The sequence below is a fragment of the Aspergillus pseudoviridinutans genome, assembly GCF_018340605.1.
Source record: "Aspergillus pseudoviridinutans IFM 55266 DNA, scaffold_7, whole genome shotgun sequence".
Classification (NCBI taxonomy): Eukaryota; Fungi; Ascomycota; class Eurotiomycetes; order Eurotiales; family Aspergillaceae; genus Aspergillus; species Aspergillus pseudoviridinutans.
This window is the reverse complement of record NW_025091287.1, coordinates 642,341-661,428: the sequence shown is the minus strand read 5'-3', so window position 1 is coordinate 661,428 and position 19,088 is coordinate 642,341. Positions and strand designations below refer to the sequence as shown.

Below are 19,088 nucleotides of genomic sequence, written 5' to 3'. Positions count from 1 at the left end.
GCCTAAACAATTTGGAAGGTTCCTCTACTTCGACCATGACATGCCTGAAATTTAGGTGGCTCAGATAAGGTTGTAGTCTGTTTAAAAAGAGACTGAAGTCCCCATAGTCCCCAGCGCGCGCGAATGAACAAGGACAATCTTCTATTTTCACTTTAGCATACAATATCATACAGAAGAGGGTCTCAAACAATGGAGGCCAAGGCTGATCTTTTTGAGCCCGACATGGAAAAGAACCCTTCAGATCTATCACACAACACGGACTTCGCCCAGGCCGAAATCCATACTACAAGTGCAGTGTTCCTCGAGCAGGCCGGCACCAAGAGAAGAATCAAGTCTCGCCATGCTCAAATGATAGCCATTGGCAGTGCCATTGGTACAGGGCTTTTCCTGGGTGCTGGCGAAGCCCTAGCCAGAGGTGGCCCTGGCTTCCTGCTCATCAGCTACTGCCTTATGGCCATCTTGGTCTATGGCGTTTTCACCGCTATGATCGAACTCACCTCATTTTTGCCCATTTCGGGGGCCTCGATAGCTTACTACTCTGGCCGTTATGTATCGCCCTCCCTGGGTTTTGCTCTTGGATGGCTTTACTTCTACTCCTTTGCTATCATCGTGGCCTACGAGCTCACCTCCGCCAGCATCCTCATCAACTACTGGCCGAACGATGTGCCTCTTGCTGTCTGGCTCACCATCTTGCTAGTCGCCATTGTGGGACTAAATCTGTGCCCAGTGCACATTTTTGCTGAATCGGAATTTTGGTTCGCTGGGATCAAGGTCCTTATGATTGTCGGCCTCTTGATCCTGTCCATGGTAATCATGCTAGGCGGGGGACCGACGCATGACCGTTTGGGCTTCCGTTACTGGAATGACCCCGGTGCCTTTAATGCCTATATTGTCCCTGGCAGTGAAGGTCAGTTCACAGCTTTTCTATGGGTTTGGGTATTTTCAGGGTTCTCCTTTTACTTCGGCCCTGAACTCCTCGTGTTTACCGCAGGGGAGATGAAGAACCCACGCAAGAACCTTTCGAGGGCTTCCCTCCGATACTGTATTCGACTTGCTGTTTTCTATATTCTCGGAGCTCTCGCTATTGGGGTGACCTGCCAGTCTACTTCCAGTGGCCTAACATCTGGAAGTACTAACGCCAATGCCTCTCCGTGGGTGATTGCTATTCGCAACGCGGGCATCTCGGTTCTACCCTCTGTGGTCAACGCGGGTATTCTTACCAGTGCCTGGTCGGCAGGAAATTCATATCTTTTCATGTCTAGTCGAGCCTTATACTCCTTGGCAGTGGCTGGCAATGCGCCCAAGATCTTTGCGAAGTGCAATCGCTATGGCCTGCCTATCTACGCAGTCCTTGCTAGCAGTTGCTTTGCGCCTCTCTGCTATCTGGACTGCAGCACGCAAACCGGGGTGGCTTTCAACTGGTTTGTGAGCCTTACCAACACATCTGGGTACACCTCGTGGATTGTGTGCTGCATCGTTTACCTACGCTTCCGCAAGGCCCGTCAGGCACAGGGTGTTACAGTGCCTTACACTTCAAAGATCCAGCCATATGCAGGATGGATCTGCATGTTTACTTTCTTTGTCTTGCTTCTCTGCAATGGCTTCACTGTCTTCTACCCGGGCCAGTTTACTGCTAGTGGCTTCTTGACCACATACCTTGGAATTCCGCTATTCTTGGCGTTCTATTTTGGCCACAGGCTTACTATTGGCAGAAAATATCGTTGGGCCTACAAGCCGGAAGAAGTTGATTTGATCATCGGTGTTGAAGAGGTCAATGCCGACGCGGAAATGTGGACTCGATTGGAGATGATGGAGCAGCAACAGAGGGGCTCCACTAACCCAGTATGGAGGGTGATTTCCGCGATATGGCAGTAATTTATGTAGGAACTTATTAGGATAGTTTTGGATCAGGTGTTAAATACTGCCCACAGGGTCAAAGAATGCCGCTAAATGATCGAATTCACTCAGTTATCCTAGTATTGCCCGGAAAGAAACTGATACGCAGTTTTCACGATTTCGAAATAATTCTCTAATTACTTTCACTCGTCTTTCTTCGGATAGGTATGGCGTGGCTTCTGTATCTCATTTCGAGGGTTTACCGCCCAATCATACATTTTCAAAGTCCCCGACAGTCTAAATTTAGGGATAGTTACAACCTTAAATCACACAAACCCTGAGTAGCTCGGTGAGACGACATATTGAGCCAATCTGCTATCTACAAAGTACGAAAGGTCTAGCGTGCTGGACTGCTGACGGTTGCCTAATTCTGTCAGCATGTCAGTCTAGCCTCCTTGGCTCCGTGTTCTGGAGCGTGCCCCTCTTCTCTTCTTCTCCCATCACTTTCTGAGGTACTGCTGCACAATCTAGATTTGGATTCGATATCATGCGAGCCAAGGCATGCACGAGATGTCGCCAGCTGAAACTTGGATGTGATGCCGACAAAACGGCCCCGAGCGCTTGTTCCCGATGTAGATCGCTCGACCATCCTTGCAAATTTGACCGCACGTTTCAACGCAGCTCAAAGACCCAGCAGTTGCACAGCTTACAAAATGAAGTCTATCAACTTCAAAAAGCGCTTAATCAGGCAAAATGCTCGTCTACAACTGCTGGTAGCTCGATTCATCATGATCATCCTGAAGGCCCCCATACCGCGCCCAATCTTCTCCTGGGACATGAATCATCTCATTGTAGGACGCCCGACAAAGTTCTTGGAGAACTTCGCCTTTCCGAGATTGAGGTGACTGAGCTCTTCCGGGATTTCTTCGGTCGATGTCATATCTATCTACCTTTTAAAATCATTAGATCTAGTGAGGCGCTTTATCGCCGTTGTCCCTTGCTGTTTTGGGCCATCTGCGCGGTTCCAGCGCCTCCTGCCATACGCTCCCAGCTAGAGGCACAGCTAAAAGGACTGATTTCCGATGTACTCCTCGAACCTCCAGGATCGGTGGAGATTGTCCAGGCTCTTCTCATTTTGTGCATGTGGCCACCATCTTTCTCCTGGAATCGTCACGACCCGTCCTTGCTTTACAGCGGTATAGCAATTCATATGGGCCTCCAGCTCGGACTTCACAGGCCCACCCTTGCAAGAGAGTTTTGTCTCGACGATGACCATGTCCAAGCTGAGCCAGACAGTGAAACCAAGAAAACAACGTGGCTCGCCTGCTATATTGTCAGTCAGATGCAAGTCGCCCGCAGTGGGCTACCACTGCCATTCCCGGAGGATTCTATTCTTATCACTGCATTCGATGACCCCAAAGTGTCACCTGATTTGTCTCTTCTCTGTCACATCTATCGTCTTTTGGGGCAATCTGCAAAAATAATTGGCACCAACGGACCGAGCTCATCTGGTCTAGTCGATCCGATTACTCGCGTGAATATGGTAATGATGTTTCGCTCTCAGTTCTGTACTCTCTGGGAGAGACTACTTCCATACAAATGCAACAGACTGGAGCTTAGTTTTCTAGGCGCGCGACTCCAACTGTGGTCATTTGTCCTCCATGATGACATTCAGTTGTCCGCAGAGGTGTTTGATATTGTCAACGAGGCAGAACAAGACGCGATGCGACTGCTACAAATCTCCTGCGAGACCAACCTGTCGTTGGTCCCCTTCTACGTTCGACGTTCCATCTGTTACGCAGCATTAATGCTGGTCAAGTTGCTCAGATACCCTTGTATCCGCAGCGCTCCTGAAACAATCTGGGATCAGATTGAACTGGCTCGGGTATCATTGAGCTCTTCGATTGGCCCGAGCGATGGTGACGTTAATCACGGTATTGATCGACTATTGCAAGCGGCGCCGTACCTTGAGAGTAAGGAAATGGGGCCGCCAACGCAATCGCGAATGACATATTCGATGGTTTTTGACTTCATCCGTTTGTATCGAAGGCACTGTTGTCAGCCCGGCCCCGGCGCATTACCAATGGTGGGACTTGAGATTTTTGGAATGGAGCATGGTATTGGGCCTATTGAGTGGTCTGACCTAGGTCCATTTTAAGACGTCAGCCTTGAGGTAGGTAGTAGGTTCCAACCGCGTATTTTGACTATCCAGACAGTCAAAGATTATTCCTGATACCCGTCAAGTTCATTTTTAACTTTTATCGGTTGGTAGAAAGCAACCGAGACTTTTCGATGCGGTTGGTAAGGGTAGTGCAAGGCACGTCGAATTCACACACAATCTTGGCGATAATGGGTTTCTTTTAGGCTAGCAGGTTTGCAGGCTTCATTTACTGATACGTCAAAATTGAAAGATTTAGGCATGTCGAGTGGTTTATAATGCTAGTGGAGGTGAATAGTCAAAACGTGACCAGGAAACAGGGGATCACCAGGATATGGGGCGCAATGACAATACTTCTCTCCGCGAGGGTGCCAGACTAGGACAGAGGGCGTAGATACGATGTAGATCCGCAACGCTCTGGTAGTGGTTTACCCCGGCTCGGATTGCGAAAGCGCAATCCTTCGGGCTAGCTCGGGAACCAATAAAGGAGGTATTGAAATATTAGGCGACCGCTTATCGCTATGTGATCAACCATGCGCAGCCCCCAAATCAAACCATTTGCAGGTTTGGCATTGCGAACTCGGCATCCTTGCCGGAATATACGGGGTTGTTCAGCGAATGAGGCACTGAGCATGCTGAGCCTCGTGCAGCATCATCGCAACCATTTTAACCGGGCGAGCCGCGTATGGACAGGTTTAGGACATGATGCTTGATTTTATCTTGCAATCAACTTGTTCGGAAATGCGCCGTTGATAAATGGGATTTTTAGGCACCCAGTTTGTGTACGGTATAAATTCGAGTCGATTGAAGATGAACAAGACCAGCTGAACAAGACCAGCATTCTATGAACCTCATCCACAATACTCAACCATGGCTGCGCTACTCTTTCATCTCGTCGGTCTGGTTTACATTTCGTTATTTTCGTTGGCCGCCGGGGCAGCATATAGAGACGAATGCATTGGAGGCTGCGGCGAGGACTTGATTCTTTATATGACAGTGCAGAGTCAGGGAGTCCTGACTCTCTCCTTCAATCCTTCCCAGTCGGTGGACGACAGCATTCGGATCCTAGCAACGAACACAGATGCAGGTTACAGCCCAGGCTGGATTACCCAGTATAAGGAAAATTTCTACTCAGTGTCGCGAACCCAGTATCCGACTCTGAGCTCCATCGATGGAGGAGTGTTTGCATTCCATAAAAGGGAGGGAAACGCCCGCCACTCAAATCTCGACCTTCTTAACTCAGTCAGTAGCGGTGGGCGGGGAGCTGTTTATGTTGACGTCAGTCGAGACGGCCGGACGATCAGCATTGCAAATATGTTTGTGATCCTAAGGTGGATGAAATAGAAGTCGAGCTAACGCATAGCTGATGTCTTCATTCAGTGATGGATCCACCGTATCTATCCACCCTCGTGGAGAAGACGGTACAATCAAAGATGCTTCTCACGTCTTTCATTATACACTGGACTACCCGGGACCAGGGACAAATGGGAGCCAGATCCAAAGCAACCCCCATGAGGCTATCTTTGATCCCTCAGGGGAGTTTCTTTTTGTTGCCGACCGCGGCGCAGATCGCCTCTATATCTACCAGGTTGCTGGCCCCTTCAACGTGACTATAATCCAGACGTTACATTTGGAGCCGGGAACAGGTCCACGGCATATGAACTTCAGAACATTCAATGAGACACGGACTTACATGTACCTTGTCAGCGAATTGGACAATTCCGTCCGAGTCTTTACTCTCGATGGTGTGAGGAACGATGAGGGGTTGGAATTTGGCGCTGGAAGCCCAAGGAATCTAACAATTCATCTTGCTCAACGAATATCGACGCTGGGAGCCAATCTAGGTCGTACCCCGCCCAATAATAGGAACCTGGCTTCCGAGATCGCTTTGTCAAATGATGGACGATTCGCGTACGCGGTCAATCGAAACACAGTCAACCTCGACAGCGACACGGTGGCCATATATTCAGTCCATCCATTATTAGAGGATGACCGTAATCATCTCACGTACCTCGGCTACAATATAACGTACGGGAAGACACCTCGACATTTTTCACTCTCGAATGACCCCCAATCGCGCTTCGGCGCCTTCGGAAACGAAGTGACCAACAATCTAGTGATTCTCGAGCGCGATGTTCAGACTGGGTTTTTCACAAGCATCAAAGGGAACCTCTCAGTGGGCAAGTTAGACCTGACCACAAACTCGGGTCCTACTGCAGTGATCTGGTCTTCCTCTGATTATATGGATCATATGTTCTGAAGTGACTATCTAGCGTGGTCATCGACTTATCACGCATCTGCACCTCTCTCCTGGATGGATATGGAGAGTGACCATGATTTGTATGTCTCGATTATATCAAATACAAAATTTCATCCCTCAGGGTATTTCCGCAATGAATGAAGAAGAATCGGTGGGCAAAAACATACAACAGCCGGGATTCGCTGGTGGTCACCCACCCAACTACTAACCGGCCGGCGTGTGGCTTAAGTACGGCTGAGCGGACGGGAAGCCCTGTTTTCCACACCCTATGGTCGTATGTGCAGGAATATGAAGCTTTGAAAATTATATCGGAAGATCATGACAAAATATAGGAGCTGGCTTCGAAGCATGATGTTGAATCTTGGCTTGTGGATGGGTTCCGCAGGCTAGCATTTAGAATTCTGTATCAGCAATGAGTTATCTGAAATGAAGAATGCATTCTGTATTTACATCCGCCGATTTCGTACAGTCTATCTCCCTTGACAGAAGTGATTGTTTGCTGTGAATCCTCGGACGCGACGGTAGTATGTCAAGAACCGTGGGTCTTTCTATTGAGATCTGTGAAGTAGTGGTATAAATCCAAGATAGAAGTAGTATATTATCTAGCTGATTACTGTGTATATACACCAACAACGGTCAAACTCTCGACAAACTCATCCCCTCCACCACTCAATACAGCAGCTTAGCACTTAGGGAAAGGCTCGCTATACTTGCAAGCATTGCTAGGACCCGAACCCTTCTTCGCAGGCTCCTTGCTATTGTTATCGGTACCCTCATACTCAACACAGATCTCCTTGACGCTGCCGGCGCAGCCACTGATGGAAGCGGTATCGCCATAGTTGGAGTTGATGCCGACGAGGGCCTTGCCGCTGGAGGCCTTGATGCCGCTGATCTCGACGGAGCGCTTGAACTGCTTCTTGCAGTTGCCGCAGGAGCGGTACAGCTTGCCGAAGTCCTGCACGGTGAAGTCCTGGATGATCACCTTGCCGCCGGAGTTGTGCTGGATGACCTTGTCGTCGGCGCTGCGGGCGCCGCCGCCGATGATGCGGTGGGTGCCGCTGCCGCTGCCCTTGAGGGTGAGAGCATCTAAATTAAGTCAGTGAGGTTTTTGTGATGGAGAGTGGAAAAAGGGAAATGGCGTACCCTCGCAGACATCAGTCCACCAGACGTTCTGGATGGTGCAGGAGCCCATGCAGTGGACACCCTCGATCTGGTCGGCGCCGATAATGGCGTTCTTGAGCGTGGCGCCATCCTCAAGGATGAAGACGGCGTCCTTGTCGCCGCCTTCCTTCTGGCCGGTGCACTTGACGCCACGGCCGTAGGTCTTCAGACCGCCGTCAAAGGTGCCGCTGATGGACTTGGCGGAGGAGTAGGTCACGCTGCCCTTGGAGGATGGGATGGGGAAAGAGGCGCGCTTGTCCAGGGCCTGGTGGGTGGTGGGATCATGGGGGGTGGCAAAGGCCGAGGTGAGGAGGAGAGGGAGAAGAAGAAGAGGCTGATACATTGTGATTGTTTGTGTCTGAAGATTTGCTTGTCTGAAGTGTTAATGAGTGTTGTGTGGTGATGAGGACAACGGTGGTAGAGGAGCTGAATTTATACTGTCAGGCCTTAGGATACCCGGAGAGCGACATATATGGCATTCTTGGTATGTCTCACCGCGATGCCTGTCCTCTACGTTTAATGAAGCAAATATCAAGTGAAACGGCGGTAAACCCATTTCCGCCATTGACAGCAATATTTCCAGTGCCCTGGTCCATGACGCCAAGCACTCATGGAGTCCACCGGTGGAAAAGCAATTGGGAACTGTCACCTGAGTCAGGGAGTCGGGGACCCGTATTGCCTGCGATTAATGAATCAGGGATCCATATAACCAGCATTAAGGCATATTAGTCTCACCCATTGGAGGACTCAATCACCCGAAAGACTCTCATTGGTGGAGTGTGTTGATTCTGACTCGTATGGTGCATGGTTTGAAGACGATCACTGGAGACGGTTATGCAACCTTTTCCAGGGAGGTACTTCTGTACACTCCCCGACTCTCGGGAAATTGGGGAAGACATCCCAGAGACGTGGAGCATGCAGGGCAGGAGATGCAGCTGCACTTCCTGGTCGACAACTTCAAACAACAACTGGATTTCGCTCCGTCAAACCCAGCAAACCAGTATCTAGCATGATAAGCTTGGCGCCCTTGTATTCTCTTGGCGGTGGGTCGTTGTTTCACTGGCCCATACTCTGGACTGTTCTAGCGCAGAGGCTGTGCAGCAGCGGACCCTCCCTGTCTGGGATGGGGTACCCAAGATTTATGTAGCTTGGTTTCTCGTGGAAGATACACATAGCACCATATGGAGTACAACTATACATAGATACTTCAGTCGCGGAACACCAGCCGAACATGTCACACAAAGAGATCGTTTTATTAGAGGTCAACTAAACAGTTGACACAGCAGGACAAGAACAATCAAGCAGGTCCTTGGCATTACTTAGATGATCCATTCATAGAGTCATGAAAAATGAAGGAATGTCTCCGTGCCAAGCCCCCGGACGACTGCCAAGAGACTCTTGTGTTTCATCTGCTCCAGATGAGAAATCCCGGCGGACTAAGCCCGGTGTCAATTTGCCGAATACGAAAGTTCTCTTACTCGGTACTGTTTTACCCGAGGTCATAAAAGGAGAAAAAGAGGCTGGTGTTTCCTATTGGTTATTGGAGTCATATTTCGTGCCACTTTGTTGGACATGCACTGCATTACCATTCCTACCAGCTAGAACTGTGGTCCTAGACACCTTAGTCAAGTGTGTTTATATTCGACACGCTTATAGCTACTCAGAGTACTCCGGATACTATGGATACCTTATATTCATCTATTCTTGTACTTTCATTCAATATGTATAGTCCCCCAGGACCGAGTACACCGACACTTTAGAAGGCATTGAGTTTTTCGATCTAGTGATTTTCATGCAAGATGTCTTGCTCGCCTTTTGCCCTGGAGGTATTAATTCATAGTGGATCTAGACGGCATCAGGAGATGACAGCCCTTCAGTATGGTCGACTATCTCCTTTCTCAATTGAGCTCGGGATAGCATCCGGTTGCCTCACTAATATAACCACCTGCAGCGTGTCTCACGCGGGCCGAGTTGATTGGTATTCTCTCATTGCTGCAGTGCTCCGACATGTCTCGTGACAACATTATTCCGTGCAGAAGATATTGCCTCGAGAAGATGTGATCGGCATTAGGACTAGGATACTTCTACAGTGTGTCCACCTCGTCCCTGTTGCTCGTGAAGACCATTGGAATATGCATCCCTTTTCCTCAATACGTAGGAAAGGTATGATGAGTTGATGCTGTGCACTTTCTAAAGTGTCGCGATCATGACGAGGCCTTATACATTTCCGCTCCTGCAGAAAGCGACGAGCTTGGATTCCCCTGTAGCTTCAACTTCGACTATCCTGTCGTAGTAGGTTTGCCGTGTCGAAAAACGTTGCTAGCGATGTAGTCTTGACCAAGACACTCTGATGAAACCTAAATCTAACTAAAGGTCACTGGGTAATGACTGACAAGATGATATGATTCCTTGCACGGGGTTAAGAGTGTATGGCCTGAAGAAAATCAATGCCGAGAGAGAGAAGCATAAGAAACATGTAGGAGGCCACGAGTCTGGATATTCAGCTTTGCATGAACAGGGGACCGAATGTCGTCTTAACCCAATCATGACCAGTGTCATTAGACACGACTCTTGCTTGGTTCTTCACTTGACACTCGCTGGAAGTGAAAGGAGATGGGACCATTTTGATAGACTTTCCATCCCTGAAAGCAAAAAAGGAGGTTAATGAGACAACACAATCCTGCAATATTCCATCAATCGTTCCGTGGTCCTTGTCAGCCACTATTTCTGCATGGGAGGCCATGAATTCGAGAGTGGCTCAAGTAGCTAATGGAGAGACAACCAATATTCATTTGCTACCAATGCGAGGAGGGGTGTTTTTAAACCGAAGACGGGAGAAAGGCACATATTCTGCCCAAGGCTAAACTAAAGATGCATTTTAGCTCTGAGAAGATAGGCTTTGGCTGAAAGGTTGCTCCAATACATCTACAAATCTATCGTGGTTCCAGTTTTCAGGGACGGGGCTCGTAATAGATTGTATTTTGCATAAATTCGATTCCTATTCCGCATTGCTGTCGCTGTTTATCAAAGCTGTGAATTGAGACCAGTGAGTACTAGCAGGGGTTATGAATTTCCGTGGACACACTGACTCCTGAGTCTAATGAGTGGCTGTCGCGTAATTTGTGCAGTCGTCCCAAGGTCGTCGCAAAGATAGCAAAAATGTCCAGAAAATGTAATCATGTCGACTCTTGTGGCAATTTCCCAGGAAGAGAGAGCATGGAAAGAGGTGAAATGCAGTATTCATGTCTCAGCGCCTGCATCCCTGAGTATCTGAGCAAAGTTGTCAATCCCACGACGAGTAGCGAGCATTAATGCGGTCTCGTCTGCTTCGCTGTCGCGCACAGATGAATCAACACCGAGCTCCACGGCGCGTTTCAGCAAGGTCTCTCGTTCGTACGCAACCGCCTCATGTAGAATTGTTCCCTGGTAGCTGCGTATGTGAGGGTCCGCTCCATGAGCAAGTAGAAGTTCGAAAGCACTCTCATGACCATTGGTAACAGACCACCAGAGAGGCGAAAACCCATCAATGTCCAAGGCGTTGACATCGACTCCAGCATCGATTACCATCTGGGCGACGATGAGATTGGGTTTCAAGTCATCCTCAAGAATCACATGCAGAAGTGTTTCCTTGAATTCTGCGACAACCGAAGGGTCGGCCCTCTTAGCAAGTATGAGCTGGACGGTTTCAGCGAGATTGCTGTGCCTGCTGTCAGAACAGGCCCAGTGAAGCGGGGTTCTTCCTAGTCGATCCTGGGCCAACAAGTCAAAGCCAGCATTGATAAGAATTTTAGCAATTTTGTTGCAACCTCCAGAAATAGCAAGATGCAAAGGTGTATAGCCCTGGCAAGTAGCCACCTGATCCTGAGCACAACGTCCGGCAATGAGGCCGACGATTGCTTCAGCATTCTTCGCAACGGCACAATGCAATATGGTATAGCCCCATGAGTCTTGATACCGCAGTTGCTCATCAGTCACGAGATCGGCGAGCTTTAGGATTGCAATGAGAAGCGCTAAGGTGTCGTCGGGCCAGAGGTGATCCACAATGAGCTGGATGATCTCAGTCGGCAGATGGAGTAACTTTGAGGCGTGCATTCTAGAAGGCGCGACCAGATTGACCATACGGGTATATTGCAAATTCTGTCCCTGTTTTATGGAGCAGGAGAACTGGAGAGACCTGTGTGCTGGTAGATGAGAAGAAAGATGATGCTCATAGCGAAGATATAACAGTGAGAAGTCACATGTTTATGTCTTGAATTCCTTCTCATTTTCACTTTGGAATGGGGCTACAAGCTAGATTACATTCACTAAGTCTTACGTGTAGGCTTTAAGTTACAGTGAGCTGACTTCTCCTCTCAGATGTTATGTCCTTTAATGGGCAAACATGATGAGAGATATTCACTATTAAGCCCCTTAAAATAAGCTCATCTTGAATCCTGCTTATGTTTTCTATCCTAGCTAGGAATTACGGGAAGAGTAGAGGGAGTGTCTTTAATGTGAATGCTAAGTGAGTTTATCTAGAATTTAATGCACCTGTACTTCACCCCTCTAGATAAGGCAGCAAATAAGGCTTCAGTAACTTCTATGTGGTGCAGGGGAATGGTACAACTATGAGGGTCATAAAACACCAAGTCATCTTGTATACTCAAGATTCTCAGCAAGGGATCAGGTTTCAGACTTGTTCCTATCATTCTCTGGTTTAAGTCTTTCCGAACTACTAGTGGTATTGTTAAGGACTTTCTTATCTTCTTTATCCTTGTCATGAGGTCAGTTCATGGGCTTTCTATATATACCTTGTGATCATTTGTTCAACGGTTCTGATCATCTCCTATACTACTTTAAGATTATTTAACCTTCATCATCTGCACATCCAAGAATCTGGGTTGTCATATGCGTCTTCATAATGTTATGCATCACTTGTGACTGCTTATGGACATAAATTAGTCCCTGACTTCGTCTTGGCCTTAAAATGGGCCAATCATTCGCAGCGTAACAATAGAGTCAAGAATGTGAGTGGGTCATGCCGCCATCCAGATCTCGTATTCGGGCTTGTGACGTTGGCTCTTCCGACTATTTAAAATCATACGAGCTCGCCCACTTTCGCAAATATTCTATTCCCATCACCAGCCAGAGTCGCATCTCAACATGAAAGCTCTCATTCCCATCACCTCGGCGATCCTCGGCACCACCGCCGTGGGAGTCTACCTCTTCCGCCAGAACCTCAAATCGCGCATCACAACGAAAGCGCAACACGGGCATCTTCCGCGCTCAATATCCCCCAATATCACCACCGCACCCGACGAGGTCTTCACGGAGCAGACAGTGGCAGTCTACGACTCGGTCTCGATATCTGCGCCACGCGAAAAACTCCCCGCCCTGCCGACTGAAGAACTGCTCACGCGCCTCCTGCGGCGGAATATGAGCCGCTTCGCGAGTTTGCCGCAAGCATATATCCTGCGATCGATGAGTACAGAGGAAGAAAAGCCCAGTTTCAAGGTAGCGAATCTCGAGCGCCTGGATTTCAAGGAGGGGGATCTCGTCTGCGGCGCTTACCGGGCCATTCTGCGGACGCCGGGGAAAGTGGAGTTTGAATTTAAGCCGATGGGGCCTGTTCGGGGTCGGTTGGTGGTTACGATTACAGAGAAAGACGATCAGATGGTCTTTATGAATGAGACGTTGATGTGGAAGCCGAAGGAGGAGAAGGCAGTGATGCCGTTGGAGACTGCGGTGGGCAAGTGGTTGCATGAGTTGACGGCGTGGTGGATGATTGATTCGGGGGTCAAGTATTTGATGGATTCGAAGAATTGATCGGTAGGACTAATTGGAATGGATGAATCTCCTCCCTTTCGCTGTCTGTACAGTTATTTTTCTTTCTTGTATGTAGTGATAAGCTTGTGTTCGTTTCCGCTTGCCTGTTTCATGGATATTGCTGTTTAGTGGAGGTAGATTAGCGTTATATAAGGTATGTATATTAGAAGGCATAGTATCTAATTCGTGTAAAATATGCTATTGAGCCTCCAAGGAGGTAAAAGCCGGGGATTGTATCTCGTCAACGAGTTCTCGATATTCCATGTATCCGCCGGGACGAGAGACACGGAGAACAATAGTAGATTGAGAAGCTTGTATTACCCTGCATTTGTAAAGTACGATTGCCACTCCCATGCTGACGAGTTGAGTAAACTATAGCATCTGTTAGTTAGTTATCGGTGTGTCCACACAATGAATGACCGGTCCTTTGGATACATTTGACCTGAGATGGGAGTGTTAACCTTATTATGGCTCCATTTCCCCATAATCATTACATCATTTTCCGTCATGTTTGTGCGCACTGAAAGCCAGTGGATAATGATTAGAAGCAGCTGGACCACGCACTTACTGCTCTGGGAGAAGACGACTGATCTCCGATATCAACAGAGGCCTAGAGACGTAGATTCCCGGAGAAAAACAGAACATGCAGTGTTCCTGAAAGTCCTCGGAGTTCATCGTCTCCAGCGACAGTCTCAGTATTAGCAATGAAATGCATGTCCAACAGTAAAACCAGGCATTTGGCGAGTTTCTGTCCCGTTGACCCCACAAAGCAAAGCTAACAAGAGACTAAGGAAGACACTAAGGAATAGGCAGCAGACCCGATTGGACTCGGTCTCGAAGGATCCAATTTCTGCCCTGATTCATGATCCGGGCTGCCCGTTGGCTCTTCTCACTGGCTGCTGCCCACCAGACCGTTGAAGGTCAATCAGGGAATATGCAACCCCAACCGTGTGGTCTCTATCAAATTCAGGAACTCCGATTTCAGGTGGAACTGGAGTCTGGACCATCATAACATGAAACCCCAATGAAGGTGGACAACTGGGAAGACGAACAGAAAGTTTTGCCCTTCTTAGTCTATATAGACCGACTACATTTGATTGGAATTCAAAGCTGCCTTCGCTGTCATCCAACTCGAGTCTGATTAGCTTTTGATGCGATATAGTCTAGTCGTCATTGATCCCCTTTCTCCGACTTGCAAACTTATTTCGATTTCTTAATATCGCGAGTTATTGAAAAGCCTATGATCATGCCGATGCCAGCCCATTGACTCCCAGCATCTCGTCCCAGTGTTTCTCAATCTGGAGTTCACCCTAGATTTCTATCCATCCGTCCATTGCTCACATTGCTTACTCTCGGTATCCTATTATACAACCCTCACAGTGAGCATGGGAAGAACCATGCTTGTCTGTCTCACAGGCAGTATCACGGCCTTTTCCGTTCTCGTTGACCTTGCTATCTCCGTTACATCCAACATACTTCAAGAGAGCCCATCAAATGAACCCAATCCTACCAACTGGAGTAGCGTTTCTCTTACAGCCGTCAATTTCATACTTGTTGGTCTTCTATCCTACCGATTATTCCTTGAGAGCGAATCTCAAGCGACAGAATGGACCCTGTGGAAAATCCGAGCTCGAGCTCTCTTCAGTCTCATCATCTTCATCAATCTTGGCATCATCAGCGGTGAGAAGGTGAGATATCTCTACTTCAACAGTCCAAAGAGTTCATCCAGCAGCATGTGGCTCTCTATGAACATAGCCCACGCCGTCGTATGGACGATCTCAGCATACTGTCAAGGATTTCTCTGCGCCCTCTCGTTCGTCCTCTCCAACATCCTCGACAACCGTTCCTGTCGAGTGTCCAATCCACCCATAGCTATCGGCCGCACAGCCGAATCAGTCTTTTCAACGACCAACCTCATCTCACCACAAAGTCCACAGTGGAGAAACTCCTTCCTATCACCAGTCCCCTCATTCCTTGAACCCTTACCATCCCCTCAGAGCGAGATAAGCGTCAGAACAAGCATCCTCCGCTCCCCACTCCCGAACTACTACACCTGCAAAGAACCCGAGCCGCTCTTTCTGCAGACTTGCAGAAGGGAAAAATCGCTCCAATCGACTCCATCCATCGACACCGTTGTTCGGTGCCCTGAATCCAGCAACGAGGATAGTGCGGAAGTCATCACGCCGACTCCCGCCCCGGCCCCTCGCGAGTCCCTCCTCGAGGCTATTGAGAAGAACATCCACCCGCTCTTCAGACCTAGCACGCCGCATCTTTCTCCAATGCCGAATATGTCCACTTCGATTATTGCTCCGTTGGAAAGACATGACCAGATGAGCGTGTCCTTACCGCGCCAGAGGGAAATCATCGATCCGCAGCTGTCGCCTGAAACAGCACAGCCCATGCTGCCGTTTTATGTTCTCAATGCGACGGCACGGAATAGCCTTGTGCGGTATGAAGATAGTAAGGTTTAAGTAACTCGTGGATGATCTATCTCATCATCTCCGATCTTTGACATATGGCTTGGCTATCATTATTTCGTCTGCCTCAATTCCAGTGTTTCTGTTCTGCACAATGAGTGGTTCTCTGAGGACAAAAGTACTTACGCCCATCAATGATTCCCTAAACAAATGACTCCTTTATGATACCGAAATGCGTCTCCACCGATATTAGTACACATCCAGTAGCAATCAGACTCTTCTACTGAGTCCGAAGACAATCTACACCCCCAAACACCGCCCCAACCTACAACTCTCAAACCGATACACCCTCCCATCATCCATGATTGTATCTACCCCCGTCTTCTCCAGTACCTTCTCCCCATCAACCCACAACTGGAGATCCCCGTTCCCCTCAACCCCCCACTTCGCCAGAACAGACACCACATGCCACTTCCCCAACTTCACAGTCCCCAGACTAAAAGTGCTCATCTGGGGCTCAAGAGGCGTCCCCGTAACCAGACGAACGTAGAGCTGATCCTCCTGGACCCATATCAAGCCTGGTGTGAGGCTAACGTCGCTGGACTCTGCAGTGAGTCGCGCGAGATTGTAATACCCCCGTAGAGCAAACTGCCATTCTTCCTGGAGGGAGAAGGCGAAGCTGTGGAAGGTTGTGTCGCCGCGTTGGTAGGTGTTGCGGTTGATGGGTTGATATTGATATTTGGAGGTGTCAATGTGTTTGTAGGCGAGCAGGTGGGTTATGTTGAGGGAGGAGGGCCCACTGATGATGACACAGGGGGGTTTTTGGACTGCGCTGGTGCATGGAGATGCATGTGCGATGATACTAATGCTGAATAGTAGAAATACTATCAGGTGTTTTGGGAACATTATGTCGATAGATTGGATTTAGAGGGGCGGGATTTCATTTTTCTCCATGTTGATGTTGTTATCTGGCCTCTTCTCTACGGTCTTGAGTCAGATTGGCGACTCGGTTGTGGGAGAGCTTGGCTCTCTTCGTACGAACAACACGTGGAGAAATGTCTTATCTTCTGCTTATAGGAATGGAGGTTTTAACCAAAACGTCATCGGGCTTTCGATATTCTGCACCAACTGAGACGCAGACGGCTAAGGCTACCGCCAAGACCAACACCGGCAAGGATACGAGGCTAATCCCAGGCTGATTTCCAGGAGCCTGGCCAGTTCTTATTATAATACAATTCTATGTCGCTGAGGCACTATCATATCGACAAGAACTGACCCTGGCAATGTTAGCGATAAGTTGTAACTAAGGATGAGCGTCAGGTCCGTCGCAGAAAAAATAGCGGAGACTCTCCTCGTCGCCCTCTTTATAATCGGCTTGTGGTTCGTCTGGGCAGTGTCCTTAATCTTCACCGGCCTCTGGTATGTGCTTCAGCCGACGGAGATTCTGAAGAAAATCCTTAAGAAGGGTGGCCGTCCACCAGTCGCTCTGTCACGCTCTCGCCGCTCTCTGACCCTTACTCTGCCGCCGCAGCAGGAGGATGTCCAGCAACGATCTCACGACCAGCTTCAGTCCCTGTTTTTCACGAAGCTGGCCCCTGAGATCCGCAGCATGATATATCGCGAGATCCTTGTGCTGTCAAATGCGCTTCATGTCCGGCGAACCCATCGGAGACTCTGCAGCATGCCGTGTAGGAATCTAAATCCGCAGGCGGATATGCAAAATGATACTCACGGCTCCTGTTACCCTCCTTGGGCCGACGACGACACGGTGGCAAGGCGATTGCCCGGCGAAAGCCCCCATCAGGACCAGATATTACCGCTGCTTTGCAGCTGTCGCAGAGTGTAAGCATTGGCTCAGGCTAGTAAATGGCAACGGTTTCATTGACTGTACAGGTACACCGAGGCGATTGGTCTCCTCTACGAAGAGAATAAATTCCACTTCGACAGCCCTCTTACGATTCAGGCATTACCACTGTGTATGGTTCCTCGTCGACTGGCATCAATACGATATATGCGGCTTGATACCCAAGCTTTTGAGGATCGGACCATCGTCGCCAATGTTCTCTCCTCCTGGGAGCAGGCATGCGCTGTCCTTGCGGGCATTGAGGCGTTGGAGGAACTTGTCGTCACCTTACGCTCACTCGACATGGGAACATTGTACAAGCCGCTTCCTCTACTAACTCTCCTGAGGCCTTTGACAAAGATCCGGGCCTCGAGGTTTGTAGTGCAGGTGCCCCCGCATGATGATCCAGAGGGGATTGTCGGCGGGCTGGGAGTTGCACCGTTTACGCTAGAAACAAAGGACTCCCTGCATGGAACGATTTATCGATGCTCCTGGTGGGGATCGGAGAGACCCAGGTGGTTGCCTCCACTATGACTGTGATAGAGCAATAATAATATGATGACCTGTACCTATCCGGGGAGAAATCGACGCTTGAATTTTTGTATCGATAGCCAACTCTGATAGTTCGAATTCATACTACTCTTGTAATCAGACGCTTTTGCTCTAACTGTAGAAGCATATACTACCGCAAACCAGTTGACGGATGTACTGACCGATCAGTCCTATTATGGCCTAAACAGCCAAAATCCCTGAAAAGGCGTTTCTCAACCAGGCGCTGTTTGAGGAGGTTTCACCTAAGTGAGGGTGCGTAATGAGCGGCAGTGGTTGAAATTCCACGATCGGGATGGAAAGCCTAGGCGGGAATATATAGTGGGAATGCGGTGGTCTGGCCGTGTGGTGGTAGGTAACCAGTAAGCGACGCCAGCGAATGCTTGGCGCTTTTCCGTGTGTAAATAGGTAGACATAGATCTAGAGACGTTCTATGAGATGGAACAAACAAGGGCTTTGGCTTTCTGCGAGCAGGAAGTGCCAAAACAATGGTCATCGTGTCTGGATCCCTCCGCTTGGATGATTCTGCTTCATAAGTTCAAAAACTGCAGAGCCTACCAAGAAATCCTCGATGGTCTAACGGTCATGATTTCCGCTTGTCACTCATATGAGAACGAGCGCGGGAGACCAGGGTTCGACTCCCTGTCGGGGAGATTTCTTTTTTCCCTTCATCTTTTTGACTTATCTACTCCGTATATTTGATCTCGTCTATTTTTGCATGGAGTCATTTCTATCCTCGCCTTATTTTTTTTGCAGCTCTTCTACTATCTTCTATGTCTACATGGAACCAGCAGTGTCAAGAATTTTCCGTTTCCGGAGATGGAACGTTTTCCGTCACCGTGACGTGACCATAACCATGGCATTTCCTGCAGTAGTTAAAAAGAGATCTGGATCAGGGCAGGTTCGACATTTCGTAGGTGACTTTATTCAGGCCAGTTCCATGTGTCAGGGCAATTCCATGTGTATCTGCAAGGAGGACGGTCGTGGCTTGACCTGTCAAATGTAGACGCAACACTCGGGTATCCATTGGCAGCATTCCTGCAATTAACTTGTGGACAT

General features: G+C 48.8%; 9 protein-coding genes and 2 non-coding genes across 11 annotated transcripts; 7 read left to right on the top strand and 4 right to left on the bottom strand.

Moving 5' to 3' along the window:
* Positions 1-189: 189 nt before the first annotated feature.
* On the top strand, positions 190-1,875 carry Asppvi_009557 (uncharacterized protein; the record flags this gene model as incomplete). Its single annotated transcript, XM_043305407.1, has 1 exon — positions 190-1,875. One exon carries the CDS (start codon positions 190-192, stop codon positions 1,873-1,875), a length of 1,686 nt encoding a protein of 561 aa, XP_043161342.1.
* Positions 1,876-2,549: 674 nt separating this feature from the next.
* Asppvi_009556 (fungal specific transcription factor domain-containing protein) lies at positions 2,550-3,994 on the top strand (the record flags this gene model as incomplete). The annotated part of the gene is made up of 2 exons (XM_043305406.1): positions 2,550-2,737; positions 2,803-3,994. The coding sequence occupies 2 exons, from the start codon at positions 2,550-2,552 to the stop codon at positions 3,992-3,994; spliced, it is 1,380 nt and encodes a 459-aa protein (XP_043161341.1).
* An 870-nt stretch (positions 3,995-4,864) lies between these two features.
* On the top strand, positions 4,865-6,254 carry Asppvi_009555 (uncharacterized protein; the record flags this gene model as incomplete). Its single annotated transcript, XM_043305405.1, has 2 exons — positions 4,865-5,310; positions 5,375-6,254. The coding sequence occupies 2 exons, from the start codon at positions 4,865-4,867 to the stop codon at positions 6,252-6,254; spliced, it is 1,326 nt and encodes a 441-aa protein (XP_043161340.1).
* Positions 6,255-6,414: 160 nt separating this feature from the next.
* On the bottom strand, positions 6,415-6,534 carry Asppvi_r0034. The gene has a single exon (XR_006253322.1). It is a non-coding gene; the product is annotated as a 5S ribosomal RNA (ribosomal RNA).
* Positions 6,535-6,936: 402 nt separating this feature from the next.
* Positions 6,937-7,758, bottom strand: Asppvi_009554 (pectate lyase; the record flags this gene model as incomplete). Its single annotated transcript, XM_043305404.1, has 2 exons — positions 6,937-7,340; positions 7,398-7,758. 2 exons carry the CDS (start codon positions 7,756-7,758, stop codon positions 6,937-6,939), a joined length of 765 nt encoding a protein of 254 aa, XP_043161339.1.
* A 2,897-nt stretch (positions 7,759-10,655) lies between these two features.
* Asppvi_009553 (ankyrin repeat domain-containing protein) lies at positions 10,656-11,507 on the bottom strand (the record flags this gene model as incomplete). Its single annotated transcript, XM_043305403.1, has 1 exon — positions 10,656-11,507. One exon carries the CDS (start codon positions 11,505-11,507, stop codon positions 10,656-10,658), a length of 852 nt encoding a protein of 283 aa, XP_043161338.1.
* A 1,050-nt stretch (positions 11,508-12,557) lies between these two features.
* Asppvi_009552 (uncharacterized protein) lies at positions 12,558-13,220 on the top strand (the record flags this gene model as incomplete). Its single annotated transcript, XM_043305402.1, has 1 exon — positions 12,558-13,220. The coding sequence occupies one exon, from the start codon at positions 12,558-12,560 to the stop codon at positions 13,218-13,220; it is 663 nt and encodes a 220-aa protein (XP_043161337.1).
* A 1,385-nt stretch (positions 13,221-14,605) lies between these two features.
* On the top strand, positions 14,606-15,691 carry Asppvi_009551 (uncharacterized protein; the record flags this gene model as incomplete). Its single annotated transcript, XM_043305401.1, has 1 exon — positions 14,606-15,691. One exon carries the CDS (start codon positions 14,606-14,608, stop codon positions 15,689-15,691), a length of 1,086 nt encoding a protein of 361 aa, XP_043161336.1.
* A 246-nt stretch (positions 15,692-15,937) lies between these two features.
* Positions 15,938-16,543, bottom strand: Asppvi_009550 (uncharacterized protein; the record flags this gene model as incomplete). The annotated part of the gene is made up of 1 exon (XM_043305400.1): positions 15,938-16,543. The coding sequence occupies one exon, from the start codon at positions 16,541-16,543 to the stop codon at positions 15,938-15,940; it is 606 nt and encodes a 201-aa protein (XP_043161335.1).
* A 403-nt stretch (positions 16,544-16,946) lies between these two features.
* On the top strand, positions 16,947-18,014 carry Asppvi_009549 (uncharacterized protein; the record flags this gene model as incomplete). The annotated part of the gene is made up of 2 exons (XM_043305399.1): positions 16,947-17,479; positions 17,531-18,014. 2 exons carry the CDS (start codon positions 16,947-16,949, stop codon positions 18,012-18,014), a joined length of 1,017 nt encoding a protein of 338 aa, XP_043161334.1.
* Positions 18,015-18,594: 580 nt separating this feature from the next.
* Asppvi_009548 lies at positions 18,595-18,682 on the top strand. The gene has a single exon. It is a non-coding gene; the product is annotated as a tRNA-Asp (tRNA).
* Positions 18,683-19,088: the final 406 nt, after the last annotated feature.